Source organism: Terrapene carolina, unplaced genomic scaffold, assembly GCF_002925995.2.
Source record: "Terrapene carolina triunguis isolate 2854851 unplaced genomic scaffold, T_m_triunguis-2.0 Scaffold122, whole genome shotgun sequence".
NCBI lineage: Eukaryota > Metazoa > Chordata > Testudines > Emydidae > Terrapene > Terrapene triunguis.
The window spans coordinates 1,656,902-1,675,935 of record NW_020664473.1 but is presented as its reverse complement, the minus strand read 5'-3'; the positions used below and the strand labels follow the sequence as shown (position 1 = coordinate 1,675,935).

Genomic DNA, 19,034 nt, shown 5'->3' with positions numbered 1-19,034 from the left:
TTGGGATAAGCCAGTTGTTAACTAATGAGTTTTAAACCAAGAAACTTTCCCTGTGGGGATGTTATTCAGTAACTCTCTTCTGCAGAGCGGTGTATGTGTATGTTTTTGTTCATTTGTTTGCTTTTGCACTTTCCTTCGAAGAAGCCGGTGCTGTCCACTGTCCGAGACAGGATACTGGACACATGTCTGATCCAGTGTGAAAACGTCTATCTTCCTAATTACTGTGCTCTGGCCAAAACATGAAAAAAATAGCACAAAATACAATATATCCTGATAAATTGTCTGAAACTGTTTAACTGAAGTCAATTTCAGGAGTTAAAATATTCCTGACTTTAGGAATAACATAACTTACTTTTGGCATCTTCCAAAGATGTAAAGTCAGTAAAGAGATAGGTAGGTACCAATTATAAATTTAAACACATCTATTAATGTTAACTAGAACCCATAAAGCAGATTTTTGCAATTAAAAATACTGGACCAAATTCCAGCCTTATACATGAATTTAGCTCTTCAATCACTAGAAGACTTTTGGCTCTATAAACAAACTTTGCAGCTTGTGATATCAAATATTACCTCTCCACAAATCAGACTATCCACTGGTGGAATTCTACCCATTTTCACCAAACTAGAACTGATATATCAAAAGAGAAGGTACCACCTCTCAAAATAGCTAATTCAGAAATAAAGATTAAAATAATTTTACATTAACTTTGGAATGTCAGGCTCTTTAGATGAGCAAAATGGCTACAGCTTTCAGTTAACATCAACATGACAGAACACAATGGAGTGGAAATTGCTTATCCAAAATGTGCAGGAGGCTGCAGCATTTTGTGATAGTTGGTAATATTTATATAGGGTGTAACGTCATGGTTTTTGATGGCACTGCCCCAGGAATGAATGTGACCTGAGTTCTCTATGTGTTTGAACTATTCTTTTTCCAAGTTAGATTTCCGGTGCTCGTGAAACCCCTTGTATCAGATATATTTCTCCTGCCCACTCCTTATTCATGTCTAATACTATCCCCACAAAGTGTTACCTACTTTTTCCTCCTCTTCTTTTTTTCTTTTAATTTATCCATTTACCAAACTACCAGCCAATGGCAACATTATGAAAGATAAGCGACTAATGATCAATTTTTAAAAGATTACTGGTCTTAAATCCTTGAGACAGGACACAGTGGTGTGCAAAGCATGTAATTTTATCCATGGGACATCCATTTTCTATCATTAAAGTACACTATATAAATGTAAGAAGTATACTGTTAAGAGCAGTTATTTTGTCAAGCACAATTCTCAAGGAATTTTAAAAAGAGTGCTAAGTACAAACCACATGCCATAAATCTATGTAGTTACTTCCCCTCGCCCCCAAAAAAGCCCTTTACTATAGTGGTTAAAGAGTTTTGTACATAGGATGTCTGAATGCATGCAAGCACTAACATCCCAATGATTAGCAAACTTCATTGATAGGACTGGCTGCAAAATTGTAGAACAAAGAGCTGCAGCAAATTAGCTGAGGACTTAAAAATAGGCTAATTGTATATTGTGCCTGGGGAGTCCACTGAATGGCTTCTTGGTGGAAAAGAGGGCAATGTCGTAAATATAATAATGGCCCCATGCCATGCTACAGTTTACAAATCATGCAGTAGTCTACTATTTAGGCCAGGGGAGGGCAAACTATGGCCACATGCCAGATGTGGCCCTCCAGCCATTTAAATCCTGCCCTAGAGCTCCCAAGGTCTGGGGCTTGCCTCGCTCCAGTACTCTAGCCAGGGAGCAGGATTGGGGGCCACTCCACATGGCTCCTAGAAGCAGCGGCATGGCCCCACTCCAGTGCTCCAGCCAGGGAGCAGGGTCGGGGGCCGCTCCAGGCTGCTCCCAGAAGCAGCGGCATGTCCCCCCTCCGGTTCCTATGCGTAGGAGCAGCCAGGGGGCTTCGCTTTGCATACTGCCCCCACCCCAAGCACTGCTCCCGCAGCTCCCATTGGCCAAGAACCACAGTCAATGGGAGTTGCAGGGGTGGCACTTGCGGATGGGGCAGCATGCAGCAGAGCTGGCTGGCCGTGCCTCCACGTAGGAGCCAGAGAGGCGACATGCTGCTGCTTTCGGGAGTCGCTTGAGGTAAGCGCCGCCTGTAGCCTGCACCCCTGAGTGTCCTCTCGCGCCCCAACCCCCGCCCCAGCCCTGATCCCCTTCCCACCCTCTGAACCCCTCTGTCCCAGCCCTGAGCACCTTCCTACACCCCAAACTTCTCATCCTCAGACCCACCCCAGCGCCCTCACCCCCCCTCGCACCCTACTCCCCTGCCCAGAGCTCCCTCCCACATCACAACCCCAATTTTGTGAGCATTCATGGCCCGCCATACAATTTCTATTCCCGGATGTGGCCCTCGGCCCAAAAAGTTTGCCCATCCTTGATTTAGGCACAGGCTCAGATCTCTCACCACCAACACACTGGAACCTAGGTGTGTTAGAATATGGTGATTTTCATCTCCTTGTGTAGAGTGCAGACTGTAAGTATATGGTGTACCTATGATCATATATAAACATGGCTACTTTTCTAGAGTCCCTATTTACTCCCACTGAAGTTAGGGAGTTTTGGGACTGATTTCAATGAGAGCAGAATTTGGCCAATAAAGAAAAAGACAAAGTTTCAGAAAGTGAAGAGGGGCTTAGGAAATATATTTTAAAAAGTTAAAAATGGACATTCCTGAAGGAAGAAACTAAGGAAATACAGTAGAACCTCAGAGTTGTGAACACCAGAGTTACAAACTGACCAGTCAACCACACACCTCATTTGCAATCAGATAACAGCAAACACAGTACCGTCCTGTATGAAATGTAAACTACTAAAAAATAAAGGGAAAACAGCATTTTTCTTCAGTATAGTAAAGTTTCAAAGTTGCTTTCAGTCAATGTTCAGTTGTAAACTTTTAAAAGAACAACCATAATGTTTTGTTCTGCATTACGAACATTTCAGAGTTACAAACAACCACCATTCCAGAGGTGTTCGTAACTCTGAGGTTCTATTGTATAATACCACTGGGATCTGAGCCATTGGTCACTATCTTTGAAAATTCGTGACTATTGGGGGAGGTCCCAGACGATTGGAAAAAAGGCAAATATAGTGCCCATATTTTAAAAAGGGAAGAAAGAGAACCCGGGGAACTACGGACTAGTCAGCCTCACTTCAGTCCCCAGCAAAATCATGAAGCAGGTCCTCAAGGAATGCATTTTGAACCACTTGGAGGAGAGGAAGGTGATCAGCAACAGTCAACATGGATTCACCAAGGGCCAGTCAGTCCTGACCAACCTGATTGCCTTCTATGATGAGATAACTGGCTCTGTGGATATGGGGAAAGTGGTGGATGTGATATATCTTGACTTTAGCAAAAGTTTTGATACGATTTTGCCAGCAAGTTAAAGAAGTATGGATTGGATGAATGGACTATAAGATGGATAGAAAGCTGGCTAGATTGTTGGGCTCAACGGGTAGTGATGTCTAGTTGGCAGCTGGTATCAAGTGGAGTGCCCCAGGGTCCTGGGGCCGGTTTTGTTCAATATCTTTATTAATGATCTGGATGATGGGATGAATTGCACCCTCAGCAAGTTCGCAGATGACACTATGCTGGTGGGAGAGATAGATAAACTGGAGGGTAGGGATAGGGTCCAGAGTGACCTAAAGAAATTGGAGGATTGGGCCAAAAGAAATCTGATGAGGTTCAACAGGGAAAAGTGCAGAGTCCTGCACTTAGGAAGGAAGAATCCCATGCACTGCTACAGGCTGGGGACCGACCGGCTAAGCGGCAGTTCTGCAGAAAAGGACCTAGGGATTACAGTGGATGAGAAGCTGGATATGAGTCAGCAGTGTGCCCTTGTTGCCAAGAAGGCCAACGGCATATTGGACTGTATTAGTAGGAGCACTGACAGCAGATTGAGGGAAGTGATTATTTCCCTCTATTTGGCACTGGTGAGGCCACACCTGGAGTATTGTGTCCAGTTTTGGGGCCCCCACTATAGAAAGGATATGGACAAATTGGAGAGATACCAGCAGAGGGCAACAAAATGATTAGGGGGCTGGGACACATGACTTATGAGGAGAGGCTGAGGGAACTGGGGTTATTTATTCTGAAAAAAAGAAGATTGAGGGGGGAATTGATAGCAGCCTTCAACTACCTGAAGGGGGGTTCCAAAGAGGATGTACATAAGAACATAAGAACGGCCATACTGGGTCAGACCAAAGGTCCATCTAGCCCAGTATCCTGTCTTGGAGTCATCGTGGATAGTTTTCTGAAGACGTCCACGCAGTGTGCAGAGGCGGTCAAAAAAGCAAGCAGGATGTTAGGAATCATTAAAAAGGGGATAGAGAATAAGAAGGAGAATATATTATTGCCCTTATATAAATTGATGATATGCCCACATCTTGAATACTGCGTAGAGATGTGGTCTCCTCATCTCCAAAAAGATATACTGGCACTAGAAAAGGTACAGAGAAGGACAACTAAAATGATTAGGGGTTTTGAAAAGGTCCCATATGTGGAGAGATTAAAGAGGCTAGGACTTTTCAGCTTGGAAAAGAGGAGACTAAGGGGGGATATGATAGAGGTATATAAAATCATGAGTGATGTGGAGAAAGTAGATAAGAAAAAGTTATTTACTTATTCCCATAATACAAGAACTAGGGGTCACCAAATGAAATTAATAGGCAGCAGGTTTAAAACAAATAAAAGGAAGTTCTTCTTCACACAGCACACAGTCTTGTGGAACTCCTTACCTGAGGAGGTTGTGAAGGCTAGGCCTATAACAGCGTTTAAAAGAGAACTGGATAAATTCATGGAGGTTAAGTCCATTAATGGCTATTAGCCAGGATGGGTAAGGAATGGTGTCCCTAGACTCTGATTGTCAGAGGGTGGAGATGGATGGCAGGAGAGAGATCACTTCATCATTACCTGTTAGGTTCACTCCCTCTGGGGCACCTGGCGTTGGCCACTGTCGGTAGACAGGATATTGGGCTAGATGGACCTTTGGTCTGACCCAGTACGGCCGTTCTTATGTTCTTATGATGGGAAGTTAGATTTAAATCTCTGGAATTAAATTCAGCTCTCTGGTGTTTGTTCTTAGTCATCTCAGAATTTGGAAAGAAGCTATTTTGGGACATTTACTGTGATCTCGAGTAGGCTGAAATCTCACACAAAAAAAATTCTTTCAGGATTAGAGACTAAAATGGTGGAAATATCATAGCAGCAGCAGGAGCTAATCTCGTGAAATTTCTACTTTTCAAGATGTCAGTAATCTCACAAGCTCAGATGGGTTTTGCAAGAATTCTAGCATTTGGAGTCAAAATCTCACAAGACTTTAGTGCCATCAAATCCTATCCTGAATCCTATCCCAGATCTGGCCTTAGATCTGAATCCCAAACTTTAAAGTAAATTAAATCTGGTTCTGAATGTTATTTTTTTCCAAGTTCTTCATGTTTGATCTGATATCAGATTTTAGTAACATTAATAACAACAGATTTTAGTAACATTAGAAGACATTTATAGCGAAATCTTGTTGTCAGGATGGATTTAGCAAGCTTCCATTTTGATCACATGTGATTGATCACTGTACTCAGATTTCCCAACTCAGACATATATAATCTAAACAAGCTCTACATATTGCAAGAACAGAAAAAAGTCCTGCTAGGAATTTTAATGCAAAGGCATGTCTTTCAGGTTACAATTGGCTATAATTGGCATTCCCACAGCTGTAACATTCTAATTTACCTGCAGCAGAGCTGCATTCACAAAAGTAAGAAATTATTTTCTACCTTTAAAAACTTCAAAGAAATTGCTTCCAGTCTGATCCTTACAACTCAGTATCCACAGTGTAAGCATGAGGCAAACATCAGCGCCAAAAAGGAAATGGCTTTCAGAAAGTGATTTTTAATCCACTTAGCCAAAACATTAAATTCAAATTTCACTGCATACAGAGTTGATACATGTTTATATGATTAAATCATTTATAACTGGATGCAAGCAAATATTCATATTAATGGACAGCATTCATCTCTCACCATAGAAACAGGTTCTGTTGGGGCTCCCACAATATTTCTGAGAAAGCATGTGTAAAAAGGGACACCCAGGGTGAATTTCTAATTTGTCTCCAGTCAATATTTCTAATGCATCCATAATCTGAGTACTTCCATTCCATGTTGCAATAGTTCAGAAAAAGAGGTGTGAAATAGATTGTGTTTATGATATGTGCTAATAGTTTGGAGTAGACACAGTTGTTTGGAAAGCTGCACCCTGTCAACTGCTGGCTAAAGTGTTGCTTTTAGACAGCACAAATCGCCTTTTGAATACAATATTGCAATACCTTAGATAAACACTATTGGTGTACCACATGCCATTGGTATTGGTGTACTACGTGCCACAGAACGGACTTCCACAGTGGCCCCGCATAGACCAGCATGAAAAGCTGCAGTGCTGAGTGGCCAGGGAAAAGACCATGGAATCTGCATTAATGTAGATCCAGGAGTTCCAACAATCTGTGCAATTTGCTGCAGCCACAGCAGGGAAAGGATTCTGTTCAGTCTTGCTCACTCGCCCTGGGTTACCCGGGGTGAGGGAAGTTGGATTTCATAACCCAATCCCACCGTACTCTATCTGCATAACCCAATTACTCTATACAGATGCTGTGGATTCCAATGTAAGGCCCTTTTATGCCACTCTGACAGCATAAAGGGGTAATAAAGTGGGTGAAAACAGACAGCTGAGAATACTTCCTGTACGCAAGGCCTTCCCAAGACTGTGGGGTACTGGCTTAAATGCTCCATGTCAATCTTGCTACCATCCTCCAGAAGAAGCAGCATGTCAGGGCCCAGGGCCAGGGGCTTGTCTATAATGCACTTCACCATGACTGATCTCTGCTTTTTAGGACACACAGAGGGCCATGTAATTTAGAGACAGCTCTAAATTACGCTGGAGTCCAGGCATGCTCGCTATTGTTCCAGAATACAGGGAGCACAAAGGTAACTAGAAGCCACACTCCCCACTCCATTCCTACCCCAAGTCCAGGGGCAGAATAACTGAGAATTAGGGCTTAAGGCCCAGATCCTCAAAAGTGGAAGATAGGAGCCTAAATACTTTTGAGGATGTGGACGTAATTGCTTGTCAAATTAAGGGAACAGATAAATCACTATTATTACAATTCAATTTATATTTGAATGCAATTTGATAGCACAGATGGCTATGGAAACAAATTTCAATGGGTATGTTTTCTTTTTTAAAAGCTGGTGTAACACTGAACATGAAAATTGCCAGCATTTCATTTTAAGGTTAAGTGTAGGTTAAATGACTAAGATATTAATAGTTAAGACCAGGCAAATTAAAAGTAGCCTGGATAAGAATATGTGCTTTGCATGACTGGGTTTTTGATTGCTATTTATGGCCATGTTGTATGTGATTGTTAATTGAGTTTTTTGATACTCTCTGCAAAAAATAAAATGTATACCCCTATGAGTTTTATTAGTACAGCGAGATATATGTAGAACGTTATACAGAAAAGCATATGCAACAACTCTTGAAAAAGCACTGGAGTGGATTACCATGGTTTTCCTTTGTGCGTTGGCAGCATACAATCAAGGATTGCTGCCACCTGCCAACTCAATGAACTAAACCACGTGCTTCTATATAAAAATAAGGGATTCTAACATTAAAAAGAAAATGAGTGTTAAACCATAATGGCCTTTAGGGACAGTCTATTATAAGCCACATGACTGACTTTCACCATTATCTCTTTTTACTGGCCCAGAAAGATGTAGGCTCTGCCAAAACCTTTTTCTAGTTAAACTAGCCCATCTAATGAAATGCCTGCCATCCACGTGACTCAGGAGACAGATGGTTGGAAATCAAGACTTCTAGTGTTTGCAGGTTCACATTAAATTCCAGTTTCAGGTTTACAGATTGTTCATTGTACAGAAGCAAAAAACTAGACAAAACTGGTTAGAGTCTTACAATGTATTAAAGACCAGAAACTCAACTTAGAGCATGGGAGGAGGGTATAAGAGGCCAGGGGAGGCTAAGCCTCCCGAAACAGGATATAGTACATCTCCCTCCGGAGGCACACTGGCCTGCTGCCTTTGGAGTGCTGCCACCGAAAGGGCTGTAGCCCCACCTGCGCTCCGCACTGAGGCCCCACTCCCACTTGTCCTCTCCCTCTGTGGCCCCACCCATGCTGCTCCTCTTCCCACTCCCGCTCCGTTTCTTGCCCCCGAGATTCTGCCCTCGCTCTGCCTCTTCCCCCGAACCCCCCATCCACTGCTTGTACCTCTCCGCTCTGCGCGCTGCCCCTGCCCCGAGCGCCGGCTCCACATTCCCATTGGCCGGGAACTGGGAGAGTGATGCATGCGGCTGAGAGCAGCATGCGGCGCCTCCTGCCCTGCTGCCAACTAGCGCCGGACCTGCTGGCGCACGCAACGCAGTGTCAGGACAGGTAGGGACTAGCCAGCCTTAGCTCCACACCACAGACTGGGAGCCACTGGAAGTAAGCCCGCACCCCAACCCTGAGCCCCAACCCCCTGCCCCAGCCCTGAGCCCCCCCAAACCCAGAGCCCCCTCCTGTACCCCAAAACCCTCATTCCTGGCCCCAGCCCAGAGCCCTCACCCCCTCCCACCCCTAAGCCCCACCCTACCGCAGTGAAAGTGAGTGAGGATGGGAGAGAACGAGCCACCAAGGGAGGGGAAATGTAGTGAGCAGGGGGGCAGGGCCTTGGGGAAGGGGCGGGGCAGGGCCTCGGGGAAGGGGTGGGGCTAGAGTGTTCGGTTTTGTGCAATTAGAAAGTTGGCAACCCTACTTCGGGGAAGGGGGTGGAGAGGCATCAATGGTGGGCTGGGGGGCCTTGAGGGAGGGGGTGGAGAGGTGTGGCCGGGGGCCATAGAGAGATGGAGTGGAGAGGGGCGCACGGGGGGGACCTAAGGGGACGGGGGCAGTGAGGCACAGGTGGGGGCATTTTGGAGCAGGTGGCTGAGCAGGAACGGGGCCTGGGGCAGAGCGTGGGTGTGGCTTTGGGGGGAGGAGCTTGGGCAGGCCTCGGGGTGGAGCTGGGAGTTGGGCCATAGTCCGGTTGCCAGAGGACCCTCCCCACTTCTAGGGAGCTTCCAGCGCTGACGCCTACCCTCCCCAAATTCAGGAGTCACATGCTGCCCATGTCTTAGAGTATTAAAAGATAATGTGAAAAAAGGGTTATTGGAAAAGAATATGGCGAGGTAAAAAGCAATTTTCCATGCTAGCTATTATAGTTCATCATATAGTTTCCCTCCCCTGCCCCACACCCAGGATTTTCATTGTATTTTCACCAGTTAGAGAGATGGCAAAACACTTTATGTAGACTCACAAGATGATTAAGATATGAAAAAAATAAATTATCACTGCAAATGGCTCAAATCAATTGGGAAATATATATGCCCCTCAGAGGCTACAGTTATGGATAAATCTGTATCATATCCACATTATAATCAGTATCACCATGTATTTATGTAACTCCCTGTCAAACTATTTACACTGGGAAATGAGGACTTGCTGCTGTGAGGATGTCAGGTCTATTTTTTTTTTATTTTTTTTTTTGAAAAGTCCCATAGGTGCTCATGGTGCTTTACAGACCATGTAAGGACCTTGCCCAGAAGATTTTACAGCCTAATGCTCTGATTCTGCAAACACTTATGCTTGTACTTATCTTTCCCTATTGTATTTCTCATCCTACTACTCCCCATCTGCTTTCTTTGTTATCCTTTGCTGGGTTAAAATGAACAAAGGCCCGATCCTGCAAACACTTAGACGTGCATAACTTCACACGCATGAAGTCAATAAGATTATCTATTTTTAATGTGCCCCTCACCAAAGTAACTAAAGATCTATTTTTATCAAGATGAAGTAAGCATGCTGTTATTTATTATTAGTTTCCAATAGTGTCCAACATGTGCTAGGTGTAATACAAACAGAAAATGAAGGCATGGTACCAGGGTTAAGGATCTTAGGGCCTGATTTAGTAAGGCATTAAACTTGTGCCTGCGTTAAGCATATCAAGGCACTATGCCCATGCTTAAAATTAGGCCCATGTGTAAGTACCTTGCTGAACTGAGACCACAGACCTTCCACTTCTAGGTTCAAATCCATCCGGATTAGTAGTATCCAAAAGTTACTCACTGATATCTGTTTGGTGACCTATGTGAAATGAATTTTATAGTCTCAGTTCAGTTTCTAGCAGGCAGCTCTCACATTATACCTGATAGCTTGCTGGTAGTTTCAGAAAGAAGCCAGGAAGAGTGAAGAGGCATGAAGAGTGATCTATTTTCTACCATTCTAAAGAGGTACAAATACTGCCCCGTCAGTACAGAATTATATTGGCTTATATTATATAAGAGTGGTGTTGAGAATCTTGCATTGCCACTGTGTGTATTCTTCCTGTTCTACAGATATAGAAGATTTCAGTTTCCAAGACTTTCAAGCTTGATACCTTTCAAAAGCACTAAATTAACAGGAAAATATTAAAAAAAAACCCAATGCATTATATCTCTCTAATTATTATAGACTTCATTCGGAAATGCAGAGAGAATGCTATTGAAATCCATGATAAGTGAGTTTATCAGATGATTTAATCATCTCATGGTAATTTGGATTTACAAATCAAAATTCATAGGAATATACAGATTATGAGAAATACCTTTTTTGTTAGATCTCTGAAACTACATCACACATCATTTATATTACAAGCTCATGAATTAGCATTCACAAGCTTTTCCCTGTTGTCTGACATATTGCATCTTCCACAGGAAATGGTTAAACTTCAGTGAAAATATCATTTCTCAGCCCTGTGAATTTATTGGGGTTACAGAGGGAATGTATTCTTTGAAGTTGGCTGTTATCGCAGTAAAGCTGCATTAAGTAGTTCAAATTAAGTATCTGTAGTAATACATATCAGTATTACATATTACTGATATCAGGCTGGGAAGATCAAGGCTTTGGGGTACAATTACAAGGGAAAACTGGATTATGCTTGTTCTGTAAAAACTTCTACCCAAAATTGTTTGTGATTTTTAAAAATTACTAGGATTCACTTGCACAGAAATTAAAATCACTTATAGTTTCAATTCTAAACTATCTGAACTTGATTTCACACATCACTACTGTTCCAGTAAAACTGAAATATTTTCCATTTATTCCTGGTAGTACATTCTATTACATAGATACTATAATTTTGAATAACTTTCCCCTCAGGGTTTATAGAAAGACGTCTATTAAAATGTGTCCCAGTCTTTTTAACAGAATAAATCCAGGAAGAACACATGCTATGATGGAACCATGGGTTTAAACTTGTGGGAATTCAAAATAACAAGGGGAAGAAGTTGGCTTGGGATGGATAGCAGGGGGATCCCAAGGGTCAGTACAGCAGGGTTTTGGTGCTTCTAGAAACAAACACATATAACAGTGTTTTGAATCACAAGGGTGGTTCGTCTGCAAGGTAAGAAAATAAAAATATTGAAGGCGTCAGTCCAGATCATCTTTCTCATTTTACCAGGCATTGCAGTGCTTTTGATTAACTCCAGGACCAGCTTCTCCTTGTCCAGAGTCAAAAAGAGAGGAAATATAAGCTGGCTGTAACTCTGGTTAATAAGTGACAGCAACCACAATTACAGGGCAGGAGGTTACACTAAGAAAGGAGCAGCTAACAGGACTGTTAAAAAAAAAACAAAGAAAAAGAGGAGTGATGTAGCTCTCTGCTACTTAAGATGAGGATATGTTGTCAGTGTTAAAATTGGCTTTCCATGAAATGTTTGACTAGATAGGAGAGGCAACCTACAATTACTAGAAGACTGTGAGAAAGTCCATAGCGTTAGTCAGCTGAGACACAGATCAAGCAATCCAGACACCCAAACCATTGAAAAGCCAGCAAACCACATGAAGAAAGCAGAGAACAGCATGAGATTCAAGCTGTTCCCCAAACTCAGATACATCTGTGACTTGTACTTGGAGTGTTCTCATATTGTTGTTATATTTCTGGTAACTTTTAGTAGATATATTTCAGGTTGCTGGTAGCAAGTGCCTGTCTAGGCCTCATCTCAGAATTTGTATGTATTATTGGAAATACATCCTGGGAATAACACCAGTAGCCTCCTGCATACAGTATCATTTATTCTCTTTAAGTAATTAATCAATGACCTGATTTTCAGAGGTACTGAGTACCTTCATCTCCCATTGGCTATTAGCTCCTGGGAATACTGGGCCCCACACCCCAATCTTTAATAGATGATTCATACTTTTGAATATCAGGCCATAGTTCCCACACAGCGATACCTTGTGCTTTACAAAATATTATATTTTAAATAATCCAAACTTTAGCCATTGGCTCAGTTACAAGTTTTCTCCAGATTTACATTGTTTCAAAGGGTTAGAAATGTAAAGCAATAAATACATACTGCAGCTGGGACTGGTAGTTTTGCTTACACTCCATAAAACAGGCTAGATTACAGCTTGCAAATCGTGGCTGTAAACACTAATGTATTTTGACATTGGATCCTGTATATCATACAAATGGAGTACTTTTTTACGTGTGAAAGTTTACAATTATAATGTGTCTCTTTCCTGTGGCTGTGTTTTAATTAGTGGTGTGGGTCACTACAGAGGGTGTTAGAGAACACCAGTGTAAATGTTGTTAAAGAGTAAGCACTGAGTTTGATAAAGGTCATCCATATGGCCTTTAAATTGGTCACAGGGACCAAACAACTTGATGGAGATGACTTAGAAGAGTTGTGCTTCATCGCCCTTCCTCCTTTGCTTACCACTTACTAGTGAGTTTGGTCTGTAATCTTTATTCAGTGGGCCCTTTCTGAATTGTTTTGATAATGTCAGTGGGGAAAATGTACCCAGTAAAGATTTTTTATATATTTGAGAGATCCATGGACAGTGTCACACATTATAAAACAGAAAGGAAACATGAGATGGGACAGCTCTGGGCTGCTTTGCTGCTCTGATCTGCAAATCATTTCCCCCACACATTGCACTGACCACTCAGTTTGGGCCTTCTGCATGCCAGCTGTGATAAAGAGTTGTTGCAGGCCCTTCTCTAATTCCCCCCGCTCCATGCCTTCATTTTTTGGTGGTTGTTGTCCGCATTATGACATCCGAATACTAAAAAGCTTGAACAATTTCTTCAAGCCTGGAGGTACTGCTTCATCAGAGTCTTTGCAAACTGTTTTTATTGCCCCCGACCCTGGTTCTCTTATTGCAGTCTCTTAAATGACTGAGCAGAGAATGCATATCTTGCATACATGGCTACTGAGACCACCAAAATGCCATGACCAAGAGCAATACAAAGTTTACAAGCCTCAGCTAAGAAGACATTTTGAAGGATCAAACATAACAGATGACAGGCGGAAGAACTAAAGAATGGACAGAGGATCCAGAGTACAGGAATCATAGACTCAAAGATAAGTGCTGAGGGGAAGATCAGAAACAGTTCACATAAACCGGACTGCTAACTACCTGTATTGAAAGCTGTTTGGAGGTAGATCAGTGAACAAAGTCCATAATCATTACCTTTCTCATGGTGTGGGAATATAACAGAATTTTAAAAGCAGCAAGAATGGCTGGATGTCATATATATAAAACTCACCTTTCTCTATGCCCTCCTTGACTATACTGAAGTGCCTGCTCACATCCACAGCAGCTAAGAAAACTGAACTTAAAATTCACAGTCCAGAATGCCTTAATTTATCCACCTAGGCTCCAGGTTCATTTTGAAGGGAAGCTTTATATGTTTATTGTGTCTACAATAGAAGAGGCTTTTCTTTACTTGGTAAAGGTAAGGGCATGGAAGACCACTGAGATCTTATTGAGCTACCATAAAGTTCTACTTTCTTAACTAATACGTTTTTTTCTTTAAATATATATTGCTTAGCATCTATTTAGCTATCAATCCAGGGAGAATACATGAAAGTGAGGGTCAGGTTGCCTTAGAAACATAAGCCCAATTGTACAGGGTTTGGAGAGAAAGAATAATTCTATTTTAGAATTTTGAACCGCCATCAATCATTATAGAAACTGAACATCTTCCACATAAGATATATTGGCAATAGCAAACTCCCTAGTAGAATTAAAGGACATTCTGGCTTTTCTCTCTTTTTGGGGATTATAGAACATTCTACCTGGTGTGGACTTATTTATTTATTTATTTTTAAATTTAAAGATGGGGGTGGTTATTGAACCCTGCAGAAGGTGGCCTTTGAAGAAGAGGAGAAGACACTCATCAATGTCTGGGTTCTGTTGGAGGGGAAAGATTGTAATGCTGTTACATCAACTCCAGCTGTGTCGTGTATTATAATTAATACTATTCAGAAACCCTAGAAGTTACTTAAAATGGATTTTCAATATATCATATTGCTAGAATATAAAGGTTTTTCAAGGCCGGGGAATTAAAGTATTTTAGAGACAAAACCATAAGAAAGCACACTGATAGCAGAAATCTGCTCTTCTCATTGTTGTGGACAGCTTTTGGCCACTCAATTTTAGACCTGAACTTTGTATAATATGACTTTAAAGCATAGCAACTGAAAGTCCTAAGGAAAAGAGTCTCTAATGATATCCAGCAGACTGATTTTAGTTCCATGAGAATACATTCAATTAACCCTTAATCATTTTCATCTTCATGATACTGGAAATGCTTCCAGGATTTGATTTATAGAATTATTATGCTATCAGTAAAAAAAAAAATATTCCTGAAATACCAAAATCAAATTTAATTACTCCTGTGATTCCTCCAGAGATAGAGAGAAATTGGTATTTTTCTGACATTATGTTCTGTTTTTAATATGTTGCAATAGAAGAGTTTCTCTGAGTATGGCCTAAGAGATCCATTACATAATTACTACCATCTGAGATATAAACACAATTACAATAGTGCTACCCTTGCCAGCCTGGAAGTTCCCAAATGGCTATACCATGTTCTGTGTAAGGTTCAGGGAAAGGGATGTAGTGGTATATGCCCCTCAAATGTCCTTCTTGAATTCTAAAAGGGGTGCAGAAAGAAGTGATTCAAAAAAATCTGCCATTCTGTGATCCAAAAATACTTACTGCTTAAGCCCTGATAAGAAAATAAATCCAGCTCCAAACCTGTTGCATAAAACCATATTGCAACAGAAACTGATTGAAAATAGATGAAACGCTAGGCGAAGCCTTCAAAAGATTCTTTACCATAATAGGAAGGTTGAGGAGTAGCTGATACCTTGCAAAAATATTCAGTATAGGAAACTGATCAAAATATATTTTAGTTTTCCCTACATATCACATTTACTTCTTTCCTTATATGGTCACATAACAGGTTACCAGAAATGCTCCATCCTATAAACTCCTTCTACAGTCATTGTCAAACAATCTTCTCTTGGTTCACAATTTGAAAAAAAAAAAACAGTTTCTATATCGTCTACATCATTTAGAAAATGTTTCTTCAGAAATAAGTAAGGTTATACAAATCATCTGATACCAAAATATCCTAGTATAATCTTAGATAAAATACCTATATGCCCTTCTCTGGAAATTGCAATCAAACCACCAAGAACAGTAATACTGTAACTCACATAATACAGTTAATGAAAGCTTTTATTACATTAATTCATTTCATGTTATGTGAAACAGTAAAAAATCTGTCAATGTAAAAAAAAAGGGAAAGAAAAAAGTCATAATTATACGTATCCATAACGTTTCCTCTTGACATTTTTAAAGACCAATCTAGTTAGAATTCCTTCTTTAAAAAATCTCAGCTGGGCAAACAAATTAGACAAATGACATTTTTTGAACTCCTTCCTTTCCCTTTGTCATTTTCTTCCTTTTAACTCCCTCAGACTCTCCCTGCTCCTGCTGAAGATTCTCTCACTCCCCCAACTCCTAACCAATGGCTTCTAAATAGTTCTTCCTGCTCCTTTCACAGCTTTCCTCCTCCCTGGAGGGTTCCCAACTGTCTGGACACACCACCCAAAAAACTGATCTTCTAAAAAATCTGATCCCTTTGAAGTCAATGAAAGTTTGGCCACTGACTTCAGTGGTGCCAGGATTTTACCCAATGTCTTGTAATAACAGATAGAAAAAGGTAAACTGGACAAATCAAACTTTCCCCAATTAGTTCAACTGGCTTGCCCGCTATTGTAATTTTGTTAGTATCTACCTTTATTTCTCCTGTGCACTGTAAGCCTCCTAGGGAGAAATATCCATAATAAACATTTGGCTTGCTATGTTATCAAGGGCAGATTTTTAATTCTCAGCTACTAGAGACTGAAATCAGATGGCTGTTAAAACACTCATAGAAATTTTCCATTTCTTCCTTTTACAGCACATGGGGTGGGGGTGGATATCTTAATTAGTAACTAGTAATCTGTGACAGCATGCCTGAGGTGTTGGATAGGAATTCTTAACACTAAGGAGCAGTGGATGGCTCATATGACTATTGCAGCTCTATGTCACTGATTCCGTTTACAGACAGATCAAAAGTACTACCCCTCAGAAAGGACGGATGATCATGTGGCTAAGGCATTAGGCTTAGACTCAGGAGCTCTGAATTCAATTCTGGGCTCTGCCCTAAAATTCATGTGTGACTAAGGGTAAGTCACTTAACCTCTCTGTACAATAGGGGATAATAATCCTCCCTTTTCCCCACCTTTTATCATCTTGTCTATAAGATTTTAAGTTCTTCCTGAGAGGGACTTCTCATACTATATGTGGGTTCTGAGTTTAATGTAATGGGACCCCAAATACATTATCATAATACAAATAATTAGAGTAACCATAATCTGACCTCAAATGCATGGTTGACAAGAAATGTTTTGGTAGATTTGCTCCTGTTTCTTGCAGAAATGTGGCTGCATCACAAAACACATCATTATGACTAGCACCTTAATGTAAATCTCAAGAGTGGCCCAAAAAACAAGAAGTGGCATACCCAGAGCAATATTAAGGTATACTGGCAGAGCAGCATGTAGGAAAGAGATGTGGATAGAGGATTTTAGTATCTTGTATGTATTATACTGGACTCCTGTGTCAACACAGATTGCAAGAATCTGCATCCCCAGACTTGCAGTTCTAAAGAAGAAAAGAATTTTGAGAGAGGGGAATTTCTATAGCAGTCCTACTGTCATCCTATGACAGCTCAGAAGACTAAGCAATGCTCACGTTAGTAGCAAAAAGAGTAACTGGGTAAATGATCCCATCATCATATAACTATAATCACACACACACAAAAAACTATGTTAAAAGAACATTATTAAGATTGCAAAGTCAAGCAGTCAAAAGTAGGAAATGTCATAATTCAGGTTACTTGTGTAACCTCAGTTCAGATCCTTTGAGTGTATGCATTATGATACAGTCGTTAATTACATGATCACATACTATTTTTTCTACAGGGATCACGGCCTCCTTCAATGCACAGGATGAACCGGCTCCGGAGATGAATCAGGGGTGCATAGTGAAGGAGACTTTGTCTATAGGCTCCTGCTTCATTTGTTGCAGGAGTCAGATGGATGGTGCTCACTTAATAAGCAGCCATTCAATATTTTTTTTCCTCCTTCATTACACAACCCTAATTCCACCTCAGAGCAGCTCGATCCTGTGCATTGAATGGCACAGGGTTCCTGTGGAAAAATAGCATATGATTATGTAATTAAAGACCATCATAATGTATACACATGGGGGGGGGGGTTTAAGGTTGCATAGGCAACCTTAGTTCTGATATTTCCTAACTTTTGACTGCTTGACTTTTCAACCTTAATAACGGTGTTTTAATATAGTTTTTTTGGTGTGTAATTCCCTAGGCTTTTAAAAGAGCAAACAGAAAAAAACAGAAATTCCATCCTGTGACTTCATATTGACTCCCACATGGTTCATATGCAGAGCTGAAACCTTTAGATCTACTTCCCAGGCCTCTGCCATTTGAGCTAATGATAGCAGTAGTATGTTTTCATTCTCCATGCGGACCAGCACTAAATACTGATTAGACACATACTTTGCCAGTTGGTTTCACAGATATTTGCTGACAGCAGAGGAATGGTTCCATTCCAGGCTCTGGAGTGGAGTGCTGTAGTGGGCACAGATTCTTCAATCCATTTCCCACAGACATGACCCCTTCTGATCATCCCCTCCAACCTGTCCTTGTCACAGTCCCATCTCTGCCCTGTCAAGGCTGCTTCCCCACTTTGAACTTTAGGGTACAAATGTGGGGGCCTGCATGAAAACTTCTAAGCTTAACTACCAGCTTAGATCTGGTCCGCTGCCACCATCCCAAAGCTGATTCCCTTCCCTGGGTAGCCTTGAGAGACCTTCACCAATTCCCTGGTGAATACAGATCCAACCCCCTTGGATCTTAAAACAAGGAGAAATTAACCATCCCCCCTCCTTCCTTCCACCAACTCCTGGTGAATACAGTTCCAACTCCCTTGGATCTTAAAACAAGGAGAAATTAATCATCCCCCCTTCTTCCTCCCACCAACTCCTGGTGAATACAGATCCAACCCCCTTGGATCTAAAACAAGGAAAAATCAATCAGGTGCTTAAAAAGAAGGCTTTTAATTAAAGAAAAAGGTAAAAATCATCTCTGTAAAATCAGTATGGAAAATAACTTTACAGGGTAATCAAACTTAAAGAGCTCAGAGGACCCCCCTCTAGTCTCAGGTTCAAAGTACAGCAAACAGAGATAAACACTCTAGTAAAAGGTACATTTACAAGTTGAGAAAACAAAGGAAAACTAACACGCCTTGCCTGGCTGTTTACTTACAAGTTTGAAATAGGAGAGACTTGTTTAGAAAGATGTGGAGAACCTGGATTGATGTCTGGTCCCTCTCAGTCCCAAGAGCGAACATCCCCCAAAACAAAGAGCACAAACAAAAGCCTTTCCCCCCCCCCCCCAAGATTTGAAAGTATCTTGTTCCCTTATTGGTCCTTTGGGTCAGGTGTCAGCCAGGTTACCTGAGCTTATAGATTCTAGGACTGGAAGGGACCTCGAGAGGTCATCGAGTCCAGT

At 41.3% G+C, this 19,034-nt stretch overlaps 1 protein-coding gene across 21 annotated transcripts in view; it reads right to left on the bottom strand.

Moving 5' to 3' along the window:
* LOC113406698 (neurexin-1) overlaps positions 1-19,034 on the bottom strand; it is a 1,188,348-nt gene that overhangs the window by 532,484 nt on the left and 636,830 nt on the right. Inside the window, exon 18 of one of the 21 annotated variants that reach the window (XM_026652606.1) lies at positions 15,647-15,672. The exons of the other annotated variants lie outside the window; for them this stretch is intronic. Coding sequence (XP_026508391.1) covers positions 15,647-15,672 — 26 coding nt within the window. Of the gene's footprint in view, positions 1-15,646; positions 15,673-19,034 lie in introns of those variants that run through there. 21 annotated transcript variants of the gene reach the window in all.